The 16,105-nt window shown below is 44.9% G+C and overlaps 1 protein-coding gene and 1 long non-coding RNA gene across 2 annotated transcripts; one reads left to right on the top strand and one right to left on the bottom strand.

The window, feature by feature from the left end:
• The first annotated feature begins 6,199 nt into the window (after positions 1 to 6,199).
• LOC101772790 (TBC domain-containing protein C1952.17c) lies at positions 6,200 to 11,886 on the top strand. The gene is made up of 9 exons (XM_004979208.4): positions 6,200 to 6,618; positions 6,722 to 6,817; positions 8,059 to 8,163; positions 8,790 to 8,942; positions 9,702 to 9,785; positions 9,876 to 10,004; positions 10,229 to 10,408; positions 11,070 to 11,186; positions 11,259 to 11,886. The coding sequence occupies exons 1-9, from the start codon at positions 6,346 to 6,348 to the stop codon at positions 11,421 to 11,423; spliced, it is 1,302 nt and encodes a 433-aa protein (XP_004979265.1). The 5' UTR covers positions 6,200 to 6,345; the 3' UTR covers positions 11,424 to 11,886.
• Positions 11,887 to 12,178: 292 nt separating this feature from the next.
• On the bottom strand, positions 12,179 to 13,061 carry LOC111258255. Its single transcript, XR_002678904.1, has 2 exons — positions 12,629 to 13,061; positions 12,179 to 12,493 (listed from the first exon to the last, which is right to left on the bottom strand). It is a non-coding gene; the product is annotated as an uncharacterized LOC111258255 (long non-coding RNA).
• Between the last annotated feature and the right edge of the window lie 3,044 nt (positions 13,062 to 16,105).

Genomic DNA, 16,105 nt, shown 5'->3' on the forward strand with positions numbered 1-16,105 from the left:
CTGAGCAAGCTGAGACGGTGCCTATGATTGAAAGCATGGCGCACCGTTGTATCTTGGATTCATTGAAGGCAGTGAAGTGTTGTGTCGGCTGAGGAGCCGAGTGAGATGTGCCCGGTAAACTCCTGGCTGGGGTTACAATGGGCGGGGCGTACGCTGGCCCCTGATATCCCTGAGATACTCCGTTGCCTAGGGAGCTGATGACGGCATTGTACACCGTGTTGGTCATCACCGGGGATTGGTCGATGAAAGCCTGATAGACGGATTGTTGGATCATATCGGACATCTTGGCTGAATCCTCAGCGATGGTGATCTGGTGGGGAGCTGGAAAAGGAGCTTTCTTGACGGTATCCCCGCTCCTGATACGACTAAAAGATTGCAAGCATGTTTTCCTGTATTGTTCCACGTGCTTTGCCAACTCTTCTTTATGGTCGTCCTTGAGATCTGCTTCCGTTACCTCGATGACGTTGTCTTCGGAGATCTCGGCAGCCTTTGACATGTTGGATGTTGAAGTGGTCCCACCGGGCGTGCCAAAAGTGTGTTGGCGCTAAAAGTCGGCCAATCGACCTTCAGCGTTGGACACACGACCCAGGAGAATCTGCTTAGCTCCTATTCGGGTAATCGCCCTGGTGTGGTTCGCGCGGCGTGCCAGCCAATCTGACCTATTGATTGGCAAGGAAGAAAACGTGTCAAATTCCAGGGGTTCCGATCGGCTAAGGTTCTGATCTCGAAAAGCGTATCAGCGAATCGGCCGATTTGCTATATAAAGATAATCGGCTATGATACAACCGACAATCACATAGCGATTATGAAGAAAACTATTAGAGTAAACTAGATAAAGCTACGAAAGCAACACTTGAAATAGATCTAATCGGCTATACGATAATGATGAATGAAAATAACAACAATAGAGCCGATAGTTCAAATCTCAAGCTGGATAACTGGTGATAAAACTAGAATAGTAGATAAAACCTATGATTCTAGTAAATATCGATAACTTGTGAATAAATCTAAACGAAACGACAGCGATGCGCCCGAAGTTAAAGCTTAGATATTACTCGGTAAACGGAACTTACAGAATCGGTCGGAGATCGTGTCGATGCAGCGCTGCCAATCCGCACGAACTCGTGAAAGAAGAAAAGTATTGGCGAAGTCACCGACTTGAAAATAAAGTATGAGGAAATAGTAGATTGTTCTATTGATTGATGTGTTGTTTACAAATCTCTAAAGATGGCTAGTTATAGCCTGTTACAACCAATTTCCTAACCGACTAGGGTCTATCTCTAATTTTAAACAAAAACGAATATTTACAAACGCAACTCGTATCAGAGTTGGTTATTGTACTCCCACGGGCCAACCTTTCTCTCTCTCCTTTCTCTGACCCACTTTAAGCCCACATTGGCCTAATCGCTCCAGCTTTCCAATCGGCCGATCTCCATCCGCCAAAACACCGTAGCGCCAATCGACCAATTCCCAATCGTGACCTTTTAATCCACCGTATCAGCTAATCCTTTCTTCTCTTGACGCCGATCCCATACGTGTCAAAATCTGACGTCAACAGTACCCTATCTTCTTGACTAAATGACCGGAGCATGAAAAATGTTCATACAAACAAATTGAAAATAAAAATTACACCGAATGCATCTTTCAAATGGATTAAAGAGAACAATAGCAGCAGTAGCAATCACCAGCAATCAAATTCTTCACCATAAACTAGACTTCTCATTATGGCTCTACACCTCTGCAAAAAAAGAAAAGTGATGAAGCTGACTGATGCACGAGACATGAGACATGCACGAAATTAAACCACACATTGTTGATTTTGCATGATGATTGATGCTTGTCTCCATATTCTGGATTAGTTTTTCATGCACCGGGCTAGGGGTGAAATCAGGTGTGTGTGTGGGGTGGGGGGGGGGGCGCAATTCCAGGCTAATAACTAATCTACAGTTACAGGCAAGCGCGTGCTGTATGTAGTTAATAAAGCTAGTCATATGGATTGTGTGTAGGCAATAGGTGCATGTATAAAATTACGAATTTGTGATGTACTGGTCATCAGGTGAGTGACGTAACCACAATACAATGAGATAGTGAGCAGCTTAGGAAAGGGAGTTGCATGTGCTCCTGCTAACTATTACTACCACCCAATGCACGCACTGTGCGTTGTCCTTGAAGAAGACGGCAAATATGCAATTTTAAGAATAGTGTAGTGCAGATGATCCATGTGTATCTAATGCTAGTTGGAGGTAGGTTAGACACATTCAAAACTAAAAGCACCTGGTGTATGAACCCTCGTATTCTACAACAACAAAGTCTCAAAAATGCAATGAATAAGTAGAATATAGAAGCTGAGGTACCTATTAATACAATTAATGAATGGGAGAATGTGTGGTGTGGGGGAGAGAGAATGCATTTATGCATGTGGGCTGTGATCATGCAGAACAAGGGATGTGCTCTCTAGTTCAGGCATCCATGAAGCCATGGAGGGGTGTGCTTCCTTTGAAAATTGCTCTACAACAGGGAGCATGGTCCACTATGGCCCTAACATAGCGGATAATACTATCATGTTTGATAATGCAGTAGCACTGGAAGACCGGCTGGTAGGACATGATATTTTCTCATTGTTGGTAACATCTTGGCTTCTTCCATGATCTTTACCCTAGAAAAAGAAGTTCCTTTATGATACACTAAGATCATGACTATCTTATTATGCCTATTCGGTTGTGCTTCTTTTAAGCCACTGCAAGATGTGGCTGTTTTGCAGCTGAAGCCAGCAAGCAGCAGCTCAGCTACTTGGCTGTTTTGCAGCTGAAGCCAGCAAGCAGCAGCTCAGCTACTTGGGCTTGCAGCTGCAGCTTCATCCGCTGCAAAGTAGCACAAACAAACACCCAAATTGAGTGGCAATTTCTATACTATTTGCAGTAGTTTGGGGGGCTTTTGGTATAAAAAGGTGCATCAATATATTTATTTTAAAATTATACTTACAAGATGATGTTGAGTTTGTAATACAAATCGGCAATACACGTTGTAGTAATACGAATAAAATATTAAACCCTGTTTTTACTTTTTAGTACTGAATGGTGAGTGCGTGGCAACTAGAGGTCCATATCCTACTCCATTTTCGAAGACTGTCATATCTATATATACTACCTATTATTAAAGCAAGCAACGTCTCTGCCAGCAATTTTCGTCCGTCACGCTCATTTCGCAAAAAACCCCTCAAGTTTTTGGTAATCAACCCGCAGTCCAAATTTTAAATAGAGGGGAGCTCGAGCGGAAAAGGGAGGGAAGGGAGGGGGTTAAGCCGAAAAAGCTTATGTTCCCCTTCTATTCCGTCCGCGCTTCCTCTTCCCATCTCAAGTAGCGGGGAAACAGCGTGCATCTAGGGTTCCTCCGCCAGCGTAGATTCCCAGCCAGTCGGCCGCCACCCCCAGACGGACGCTGTCCAGATACGTCCCCAGCCGGCCGCTCCTACTTCGCTCGCTCGCCAATCCAATCCGCCCCGTCGCCGGCGGATTATCCTCTTCCAGTCCGCCGCCAGGCCTTCCGTGACCCGGTCGCCCGCGCCCGCGCCCGCGCCCCCGCCCGCCGCGGTGCCGACCGTCCGTGCTGACGCCGCCAGCGATCTCCGTCATCTCGAAGCAGACGGTTCGGCCGACCATCCGTGTCCCATCCTTCTCCTCTTCTAGTCCGCCGCCGGCCCTTCCGTGACCCGATCGCCCGCGCCCCCACCCGCCGCGGTGCTGGCCGTCCGCGCTGGCGCCGCCGGCGATCTCTACTTGCGCTCGAACGGCGACGTAAACTGGCGCACGGGACACCGCGGCGGCTGGCGAGCACGTGCGAGGCGCGGGCAGGTAATGGCATCTCTCAAGACCGGTGCGTTCCTCGCTCGCCCGTTGGATTTGGGGGTTATCGTTTTCTAGAGTTTGCAGATGATGCTGAATGGGAGAGGAGGGATGCTGCGCAATGCTATGATTCCGTTCGGGAAGCTGTTCAATCAGAACGCCGCATGTTCATGTGCACGCACACCCAAGTTATTCATCGGTGGTAAATCCTTTCGACCTTTCCCATATGATTTCTTTAAGTGGATCGCTTTCTGTGGTCAGATTTAGAGAGATAGCATTATCGCACCTGATCAAATTCTTCCTTTTTAATTTCCAATGGGAAGGATGTTAAGTGGTGTGATGGGTTCAATTTGGGGTGTGCTGATGTTGATTACTGCCTTTTATTTCTTGTAATTGTATAATAAAGTGTAGGTCTTTGTTACGATACAAATGAAACAGCTCTCAATGATGCTTTCTCTCAACATGGCGATGTTATTGCAGGAGCTCTGCTTGATGCCTAGAATTAAGTGTGCTCGTTTTTATACACTGAAGTTGCGGTACTCTGCTCCTGAGCGGTATCAACCTGTTGCGGTGTGGCCTTCTATTGATGTGAATTCTAATGTTCGTGGTCAGATTTGTTTCCTGCTGATGTAGTAGAGACTTGTGTAACTGTGGGTGAACTTTGCTGATTGAATGTCGGGCAACCGATTGCTTTTCTGGCCCTTTGCTTTCAATAGGAATGGATTAGACCAGTCCCTTAGGTTTTGGTGGAAATATCAGTTCAGATTCAATTTCCCCAACAGAAGCGCATTCCCTGCCCATCCAAAGGGGTTGAATGGCCTAATTCCCATCCATGTATGCAAGTTTGCTTCTTTCCCTTTTTTTTACAATTGTTTTGCTTACCTCAAAAATGTGACCATGATTGCTCTGCTTCTTGGTTTCAGTTTCTTTTGAGAATTGGTCATCATGGGGTGGGAGCTCACTGAGGTCCCTGGCAACCTGACGACCTCCCTCCAGGACTCCACAGGTATTCCAATCGGTTTAATTGCCCCTGCAATTGAATTTTATTGCTATTTGATTTTGTTTTTCTTGTTGCTTTGCATACCAGTTGATGTGGTGGCTGCCAACATTGAACCAAAGCTAACCAACGATCTCATTAGGTAAAAGGACTTTTCATCCCTGTTCTTTTAGTTTGGATTCAAACTTATCAGTGGTTTGTACTGTTTTGGGAGTTATTGTTTAGTTAAGAAATTCAGGAAATAATAGTTGGAGGGCTTTGCGTTGGGTTAAGCAATGGGTGTCTAGAAAAGCCAATATTACATCTGGAATTTCTTCTCTTCATAGGAACATATTATTGTCTTTGATTTTCAGTTATGTTGCATCCACCTGATATGAAATTCAAACCCCCAATGTTTCTGTTTAGTTCTCTCTTCAATAAGAAAATCAACACCATGCTACATCTTTCTCTCTCCGAGTTGCAACGCGTTCCTGGTTGTGTTTGGCTTTAGCTTGACCAATTAGTGTGATAAACGTTCCAAGTAATTTTTTTACTGGTCACAGGCAGTTGAGCACGATATGTCCTTTGGAGAATCTGAGGCATGTAAAGCGGGTTCGTCGATGTACTAAATGCAGTAGAATATGCAAATTCTCTCAATTTTCATTTTCTGTTAGCCTTCTGAGCACACTACTCATGGAAGACATGTCACTAGCTTTCTGAAAACACATGTTCTAAAAGTCATGCCATAGCTCTAGAAATACTCCTAAGTGTCAGATTTAGCAGAGTTTGCTTCAGTAGTATCCGTAGAAGAGTAGTCTGAATATTTACAGTATACACTCATTTCTGAATATTCTGTATCAGTTTGAATTAAAATGCACAATACATTCTCAGGAGCCTCTTCAGGATTCAGAAGTGGCGTGCTGGCCAGCTGCTAGAATACATTCTACACTGGATTCAGATGTACAAACATTCTTTTGTTCCAATCAGATGTTCAGATTTAGTGGCAACACGATAAAAAAGTTACACAACATGATTAAAAAATATGGTGCGCTACACACACGATAAAAATATCGTGCGCTAAGCAATATCGTTTCGCCTCAGCACCCACGGACCTCTTGCTAGTATTAACAAAGCCAATCACGTGACCCTGGCGACAACGGACAACCAAATACGAGATCGATCACACGATCTCGCCACCATCCAGTCTCCCAGAGGCCAGAGCAGAGCAAAACCACCCTACCCTACCCTGCTACCACCGTTCCTGACCACTGGGCCCCACCCGCCCTCCTTCCTCTGCTCTCTCTCCCTCTCTGTGCATTAACAGCAGTAGCGTTGCAACTAGCCACTTTCAGTTTGGAGATCTGCGCCCCCTCCTTTTTTTTTTTCTTCCCCTTTCTCCAGACCCTTCCTCCCACCTGAGTACCTGACCACCTCCCACGCGGCCGGCGGCGGCAGCGACTCCAGCACCTCCCTCCGTTCCCCCGCTGCTGCGGCGAGGCGACTTCCCGGATCCTCTCTGGGTGCGGGATGCGGAAGAAGGGGAGGCCGGTGCCGGAGTGGCTCAACAGCCCAATTTGGTCGGCGCCCCCGCCCGCGCCGGCCCCGCCGGACCCCTACGGCGCCGACCTCGCCCCGCCGCCTCCCCCCAAGCCCCCCCCGCCGGTCGCCACCGCCCCGCCCATGCCGCCGCCGCCGTCCTACGAGCAGGCGGTGCGGGAGGGCGGCGGGCGGGGGGACGAAGAGGAGGAGGGCGCCGGGGCGGTCCTGCGGGCGCACCTGCTCGCCGACTTCAAGGCCGCGGTGCGTGGGGGTTTCGGTTTTGGCTTGGGATTCTCGCTACTCGCTAGGGTCTTCGTGCTTGTCTGATTGATGGCTCTGTTGCGTTGTGGGTGCGTGCGTGCAGCTGTCGAAGAAGGTGGTGAACATGGGGGAGCTCCAGCGGCTAGCCTGCCTCGGCGTGCCCGACGGCGGCGCGGGCGTCCGACCAGTCGTGTGGAAGGTCCCCACTCGCAATCTCTTTCCCTTCTCTTCGGATTGTGTGGTTTCTGCTGTGGTCTGTGCTCCGAATAGAGTTGGGAGTTCTCCATTTCCCAATTGGAGTCCTGGGGTTTATTGTTGACATTTGATCCAGCTTTTTTATAAATTTAGTATGAATTGGTAGTTATAGCTAGTTAGCGAGAGGTCCTTTTGCTCTGCTTAAGAGTCCATCATTTTACAGAGATTGGGTCAGTGAGATACATGAGGAAGGGAAAAGGTTCACTGTCTACAATGTGGGCCAATTTCCCAGTTTTACATAGCTGTCCAATGCCAAAACAGGTTTTACTGGTTGAATTGGGACATGGAAATGGAGTTTCCTAGTGTCTGATTTTAAGTTGATACATCGGGGTTGTGTAGCAAATTAAGAAGGGACAAGCTTCATAGTCAAAGATGTATTCAAGTTTGACATAGATTCCCTACGTTGGGTTTTATATTTTCAGTTGAATTATGGAAATAGAGTTAGATGTTGCAGTTGCTTCTGTGAAGAGAGATGGCCCTAGAATGAAACATAATTTTGCCAAAATTTATGCCATGATCCATCATGTGAGTATCTGTTAGATGCGCTAAGCCCATAACATTTTTTCAATTGTTCATGGAGCTCAAGTTTTAACAGCTTGAAGGATCCTATTAGTGACATTGAGTAGTCTTTCATGTACCTACATGGACCTTTTTAGTAATCACCCACTCATAAAATAGTGTAAGTGGTCTGTATTGTTAATATGATATCTTTTCTATTTGTAGCTGTAAAAGATGAGCTTTGACAGATTTTCTGTGAACATCAGGGTCATTCTATACATGGTCTCACTAATAGTTTGAACTGACAATCACTTGAGTAAACCTGGCTGCTTTATGTTGGGTATGATTCCGAGTTTTTCTTATTCTTATATCTTATATATGTTAATCTTGTCCTGTGCATGCTAATCATCTGCGTGCATCTGAAATTGCTTAAACTGATGCTCAAAATTTGATGGGTGTGGATTTAGCATGGCTTGTGTTGCCCTTCACATTGACCCCAACTTTTGTACAATATGTTTGTTTTGTGAAGGGTCTTGATAAGCATGCATTCTAGGAGCTTCTGACAGTTCTTTTGTACATTTAACATTATTTTGTTATCTAACTACGTACACGAGAAATTTATTCTACTATATTTGTTATCTAACTATGTACACGACAAATTTATTCTACTATATTTATAGTGTGCAGCTTCTCTTGGGGTATTTGCCAACTGATCGTGGTTTATGGCCTTACGAGTTAGAAAAGAAGCGGAGTCAATATAGTGCATACAAAGAAGAGTTTCTTCTAAATCCTGTAAGTTACAGCTGCCAGTCTGAAGTATCAATCAGCGAAGATCTATTATCCCTAGTTATCTTTGTACACATTATATTAGGACAATATCTAGAGCTGGTAGGAAAAATCTGCTTGTTGTTCAGTACTCCCTCCATCCCAAAAAGAATGATGTTTTGGCATTCAAAATTTATCCCAAAACGAATAATGTTCTAGGATTTAAATCTTATGCATGCATAATTTGGCACGTTGATCTTGTGCATGCATAATTAAATGCAAACATGTTTTCTCCATTTTCTATATGCAAACTGAACTAACTAAGGGTACATGCGTCTTTTTCATTCACCCCTAATCTGTCTGAAAAATCCCAGAAAGTCATTCTTTTTGGGACGGAGGGAGTAAGACAATACGTGTGTTTGTTTTGCCTGGAAAAAAAATCAAGAACGTACCCAAAGCATGAAAAGTCAACTTGTAATACTGTAGCGAAGATACTTAAAATTAAGTAGCTTTCACCACGGATGTCAGTTAAAAGTTCTTTCAAACATTAATAATAGCACAATCCAGGATTGCTAGTAAGTGGTTCTTTTCAAAGCATGCATATCATTTATTTGTTTATATGAGAGTCCTGACACTATCCTTCATGTGGTCAGTCAGAAAAACTACGGAGAATTGAGGAATCAAAGCTTTCAAGAAAGAAAGAATTAAATATTGAGAGGATTGGCTTGCTTCCGAGATTGGAAGTTACTAATGAAGAGCATCCTTTGAGCTCTGGTAAATCTAGCTTATGGAACCAATATTTTCAGGTACTGTTTCATCTTTCATATTAACTTTGCAAGCGATACTATTTGAAGAAATAAGGTTTATATGCATGATTTGCATACCAGTGGTAACTGGCTGGTTTCCTAGCACACTTCTAGGTACCTTCTGGTAGATTAGCTCGAATTAGACAAAATAACACCAAAATGCGTTGCGTCCTGAGAAATTCTTTGCATTTCTGGTGCAATTTTCTTATGCTATGTGCACTATGTGCCTATGTGTGTTTGTGTTTCTCCCAATTTTTGCTGGAAGTTCCACTTTCTGGTCTCTTTATTCGGATTTACTGCTGAAATTCTACCTGGTTAAAACTTGGAATGTGCCCAGGACTGATGTCATCAGATTTCTATTAGCATTGTTTTCTTTGTTTGCATGTGAATTGGAACAACTAGTTGCGCTACTGAAGTGTGTGAGATGCGTATGTACCCTTTTGATAATCTATCATTGTGCAATACCAGTACGTTGCTATCTTCAACCTGTTCGGTCTTATCGTTTGTATCATTAGACATGACTGCAACTTACGTGTTGCTTCGGATGTCAAACTTCAAAAACAAGAACAAGAAGTATAATGAAACCTAAGAGGAAACAGCATGGAAAAATTGGTTCTTCTAACTTGTATTCTGCTCAAGGCTATCTTGTACAGTTCATGTCCACTGAACAGTTTTATTTCGCTGCCTGAATATGATGTGGATGTACAGAAAGTTTTGCTTTCATCATTTAGTTGCTCATGTTCTAAACATATATTTCAGGAATCAGAGATACTAGAACAGATAGACCGAGATGTAAAGCGAACACATCCAGACATATCATTTTTCTCTGCCAAGTCAAACCAGGTTTCCATTCAGTGTTTACGGTGTTCGTACTGTTACCTGTTCAACTAATAGGGACATATTGTTTGTACTAATCATTTTAACTCCTATCAGGAATCTCTGAGGCGTATTCTGATTATCTTTTCAAAATCGAACCCCAGCATAAGATATGTGCAAGGGATGAACGAAGTTTTGGCACCTCTATTCTACGTATTCAAGAATGACCCTGACCCAAGCAGCTCAGTAAGTTCATCTGTTATTAATTATTTTTTCCATGATTGTCCACTGGGTCCCTAGATTTTGAGCCCATAACATTTGTAAACATCCTATTCGCCCCACCCTCCCTAGATAGAGAACATAATATTTGTTAATCTGTTCTTTTTTGATGTATCAATTCACAATTATTCTGTTGATTATTGGTGTCACGGGGTATTCGTCAACTGAATTACCCATTTTTGGAAATGTAGGCTTCAGCTGAAGCAGACACATACTTTTGCTTTGTTGAATTGTTGAGTGGCTTTAAGGACAATTATTGCAAGCATCTTGACAATAGCAGTGTGGGTATTCGATCTACACTTTCAAAGCTGTCCCAACTCTTGAAGCGACATGATGAAGAACTATGGCGTCACATGGAGGTTACTACGAAGGTAGGCAATTCAGTACTAGATTTCTCGTGTTAACTGTCAAGCAGTATGGATTGCTGGATTTTATGGAGATGAGATTTATCTACTGCAATTTTTTCCTAATTAAGCTTGTGTCATGCTGAGAACCCGCACATTAAATTGCATTAAGACAGCTTTGCTATCCTATTCTTATGTTTTCATCCATAGTTGAAATTATACTTCTCATTATAAATGCTGTAAGGTCTTGTCCACTGAACAGAAATAGCAGAAATTGAATGAGATAAAGTGGGTGTACAGTTTATCTTGTCATTAAACACTAAGTTTAGATTTGTACAACACATCTTACAGATTCCTGGTATTCTGGGTTTCAGTTAAATGATAGACTGAATAGTCTTCATAACAGAATATCTTATTTGTAGTCTTGGCGGCGTAATTGCTTAGGTTAAATGTGCAATATGCATATTACAAATGGTACATAGTAATTGCATAGCTACCTGTAAAATACACTGGTGTTTAGCAACTAGTGAATACAGAGATTCTTGCATGCATAGCAACTAAGCACACTAAAAAGCTTCCAAAGGACAATACCTGACATGTCTTGTTTTTCTCCAGTTGCATCATTGGTATTTATGCCAATTTGCTTTAGCAGATCAATATCGATAATCGGCTGCTGTTCAATATACAGGTGTACCCACAATATTATGCATTTAGATGGATCACATTGCTCTTGACGATGGAGTTCAGTTTCAACGTATGTATACATATTTGGGATGCTATCCTGGGCGACCCCGAAGGCCCACCGGTATGTTAGCACCTCCAAACTATATTTGTGGGCATCTTCCCAGCGGAGTTTAGGCTAAACTTTTGCATGCAGGACACACTGATGAGGATATGCTGTGCTATGCTCATCCTAGTCCGGAAGCGACTCTTGGCTGGGGACTTCACCGCCAACATCCAGTTGCTGCAGCATTACCCAGCTACTAACATCGATCACCTCCTGCACATCGCCAACCGATTGAGAGGGACCGTAGCCAGCTAGTTATATCTGTACTTCAATTTTGCCCATGTGATCCTCATCTGCTTATATCGCGAAATAGCAAGAACATCAGTGTTCCTAGAGTGGCGTTGCTTTTGTGGTTTGTTTGGCCAGCTTTGGTGTGGCCAGCCAAAACGTGGCTCAAGATCAGAAGATTAGAAGATTAGACAAGATATCGGAGCTATGAGTACACTTCTGTTTTCGTATACATCGAAAACAGTCTCCTGGGCTTCTTCCTGCTTTCAGTATAGGTAAGCGAAGGAATGATTGTATTCCGTTCATGTGAAGATACGTGCTACCGGATAGGTTTCCCTTGTAGCAACAGAGGAGTGTTATCTTTTGCAGTGTATTATTTTAATGTGATAATTAGAATATGTAGAAAAAACTTGATCTTGGATATAGGGATCGCTGTGACAAATTAGCTTGTCGCCTTGTTAATGAAATCTGTTCATGGCTGTGGCACCTAGGGCTGTTAATGGGTGACGTCAATCCATTCAAATTGTGAAAAATAAGTGGTTTTAGATGGCCACAAGAGCCCACTTCCATCCAGTTGTGGACCCAGGAATTCTCCAAGACTAGGGCCAAAAACAAAGTGTAAAAAGGTTCATGTACAAGATTCCACATCAACAAATAGCAAGGGACAAATTCACAATGGATACAATACTTGAGCTCTATGTTTACTAGACAAAAACAAGGTAAATATGAATTTTTGGTTGCCATGAACCTAACAATAACCAAATATAAACTCCCTTGAGGCATAAACGCTAATGTTTTGATGCATTTCCACAAGACAGCAACTGGTTTGCAAACACTAGCATTACTAACAAGTTTTGAAACCGAGCTATTTATCAAACTTAAGATCGTTAGTAATCCTCTTAAATAAAGGATATGATTTTAGATTACAATTCCATTCACGAAATCAACGTGGTAGCTGCAAGTGATTTTAGAAATTATCTAGATTATTACTCGGTTGCTTTACAGAGAAATGAGAGGAGATGGGAGGTGCTGACCGCGTAGGGTCCCCGGAGAAGTCACTCGGCAGGAGCACGTCCATTGGATAAGATTCAGTAAAGCTGACAATGTTGAGAACTTGAGATGAGACATGAACTAGTACATCTTTAATAGTGTGATAAATAGTTCGACTTTCAATCCAAAGATCCAACTGAATAGAAAATTTGAAGTGTGAGAAGTTGGGACAAGAGCAAAACCACAAATTTCTGGAGAGGAGAGGTGGAGCTGCGGGCTGGCGCCTGTGCCAGCGCGCTTGCGTTGTGGTGCCCTTGCGCGGTTGCTCTGGCGCGCCGCCGCTGCCCGCAGGCAGTTCCTGCAACGCAGCTAGGAGTTGAGTTGCCAAGGGCAAGGTCGCAACGTCAAGGACGAGGTAATCTGCCGAGGAGCGCGTGGAGCCGAGCCCCGAGCTGTCGAGCGCCGAGGGACAACTGGACGAGGGCTCCGGCGGGCGGATGGGAGGAAACCGGCAGGTGCGGCGCACTGGTGCGACGGTTCGCTCCTAGGCCCTGGCGGCGGCGGGGGCAGGTGGACTGAAGCAGGGGAGCAGCGCGCAGCGAGAGATGGAGGAGCCGTGGAGCACTGAACTTGGGCCTGTTTCGGTATCAAGCCTGCTGATTGTGGGCCAAAATTAAAGAGGGGTAACTGAGTGTTCCTGGGCCACGACCCTAGTGGCCCTAGGCGTAGGTCCGCCCCTGCTTCCATGTATATAATTGGATGCATGATCGCGGCTCTCTGCCCACACACCATGGCTGCGGACCGCGGCTGAGCGCCATGCTTACATGACTTCCGCAATGAAGCAGAAGCTCAAGTGAGCTCATTACCAGGAGGAAAGGGTGGGAAGGGCAAGCCAAGCTTGCCCCAGAGCAATTAGATCCTAATTTGTCAGCGTAAAAGAATGACCCAATATTCCATCGTGTGGTAAATACTTTATAAGAACATATTTACTTGCGGATCGTATGAGATTTCTTTCCATATAAAACACCTCATTTTCTTCCATATAGGGGGCATGGTGTGCATCCTCTTTCGCATTGAAACACATTCGTCTTTGAAAAAATAGATTCAATAGCTACATTCATTTTTTTTAAAAATAGATTCAATAGCTTACTCACCTGTTGTAGTAGTAGTTTTGTGTGCTCCATTGGAGGTTCGGAAAGATGTTATGATGACGTCCAATGAGGATGACAAAGATTGTAGCCTCTTCGTTGTTGCGGTGTGAGGTTTGTTGTTGTGGTGGAGTCCAAAAATGGTGGCGCTTCCTTATTCGGCACCCCGGCAACACAACCTTTCATTGAAGCTTTTCTTTCCGGGAAATGCTCTAATGGAGTCAGGTGTTATCAAGGAAGCAAAGGCTAAAATCAATAGTCTACGAAGGAGTTTCTCGAGTTGGATAAAGACAATGCAATAGACAAAATGAGAAAGGAGTTAATCGCACGGACTAAGCAGATCCAGGGAAGCTCCAGGATGGCCAAATATCTTGATCTAACTGGGCTCCATGATATGCAAACATGAGCTGTCAAGGATCTAGAAACTCTTGTACCATGGGAATCAAATAGAGCCAAGTGGTTGTGAAGCAACAAACACTCTCAGTGGCAAAAACTTTCCATAGGTACTGCTCCCTCCGTTCCAAATTATAAGTCGTTTTGGCTTTTCTAGATGCATAGACATGTGGTATATCTAAGTACATAATAAAGTCTATAAATTTAGAAAAGTTAAAACAACCTATAATTTGGAACAAAGGGAGTAATTGCTAGTGCGAGAATTGTGATGGTTTTATCATCTTCTTCGGTTGAATTAGCTAGCAAGCTAGCTAGCCAGGTCATCATTAGATGAATAAATATGGTTTGGACATCTAATAAAACCTATTATTCTGCTAAGGACTTGTGCATGTATGGATATGATATGGGCCTAACTCTTGAAGTTTGTTTTATGAACTTTATCCTCACATCCCTGCCATGCTTTATTTGATTCTTCCTTTATATTATCAAATAAAAGAATCATTTTGTTTCCAAGTCAAATGTGCTGTGGTTAGTGAATTAGACCACCCAAACAGAAAAGGAGAGGTGGTCATTTTTTCGTCCACCCTGGGGGGGCGCAAATTTACATGTAGGCCCATGGTTGGTTTCTATTGGCAGTCATTGAATCATATTTTCCTTAACATTTTTGACCACCACCAGTGTATAAAATGAGTCTGTTAGAGGAGACACCATAGTCACATGTTGTCGTCATTCCGGCTAGGCTGCCTGTATTCCACCGAGGCGCCGAGCTCTTTCTTAAGGACCGTGCAGTTCCGAAGATTGTGGCGTGCATCTTTGTGGAAGGGACATGGGGCGTTCAACGTATCGTTGAACTCCTCCTGGAGGAAGATTGTCTGTCTTGCAAGGTCGGCTTCCACGGTGAGGACCTCAGGGGCCCTCTTCTAAGGTTGGGAGGGCTCCGGCCAGGGCTGGTGCTGGTGATCTTGATGGGTCGGTGGTTCGTAGTTGTTGTTCTGGCGATTCTTGTCGTCCTAGAATTGGACGTTCTCGGCCTCATCTGTGTTGGCGTGAAGGTTGACGATCTACATCTTCAACCATCTTGGGAGCAGCCTTGAACATGGTACGGAACATCGAGATGAGGCTGGTGCGGAAGTACCAGATGATGTTGTGGTGCTCAACGCCAACCAGTCTATTGCGGTTGTCGAAGAAGCTGTTGACGTACTCGTGGAGAGTTTCGTTCTTCCGCTGGTAGACTTGGCCGAGATTTTCCATGTTTTCGGGTCGGGTGTAAGTAGCCTGATAGTTCTGGGTGAAGGCTCTGGCGAGCTGACCCCAAGTGTCAATGCAGTCTTGTGGGAGGTTATCGAGCCATAGGAGAGGTGCGCTTCTAATCACCACCAGGAAGTAGGAGGCCATCATGTCCTAGGTGACGTTCGCAGCCTGGACCATGGTGCAATACATCTTCAGCCAGATCGTTGGGTTGGAGCGACCATCATACTTCTCGTGGATGGTTGGCTTGAAGGTGGGTGGCCACTGGACAGCCCTGAGGCGGGGGGGGTGAACGCGGTGAACCCGTCGATGTCCATGAAGTCGTCTGCCATGAGGCGGTATTGTAGCGGCAGGGCCCTGGGGCATGTGCCATTGTCATGCTGGGGTGGATTGTGGGCGTCCCCAAGGGTGCCATAGCAACGATCGTAATCGTTGCAGCGGTGTAGCTCCTCCTCCCAGCGGTTGCGGGCCTCCTGCTCCACGATACGGTTTGGCTGGTTGCCGACCCTCGGAGCACCAAAGTCGCAATCGTACTAGGTGCACCGTCGGAGCTCTGTCTCATCCTGCTCCTGGGGATGGTTGTTGAGCTCACCACGGAGGTCGCGGCGGTCATGAAGGTTGTCGCGGAGGTCACGATAAGGTTGCTGACCAGGCCGCCGCAGCGTTCGTCATCTCCTCGTCCGTCATGGTGGTAGTTGTCGTGGTGGTGGTTATCTGGTCGGCGGTCATCATCATCAGGATGGTAGTCATTGCTCTAGGATTGGTCCATCTCCTCCTCTTGAATGGGTTCCAGCCGACCTCCCCTTCAGTGGCTGTGAACAGCTCGGCTATGATCGGATCTACTCTGAGTAGATTGGTTTTGGGAGTGCCGGGTAGATGTGGATCTGGAGTGCGATGATCGGCTCCTTGAGCATGCTAGAGCCTAGGACT

Source organism: Setaria italica, chromosome VIII, assembly GCF_000263155.2.
Source record: "Setaria italica strain Yugu1 chromosome VIII, Setaria_italica_v2.0, whole genome shotgun sequence".
Lineage (NCBI taxonomy): Eukaryota > Viridiplantae > Streptophyta > Magnoliopsida > Poales > Poaceae > Setaria > Setaria italica.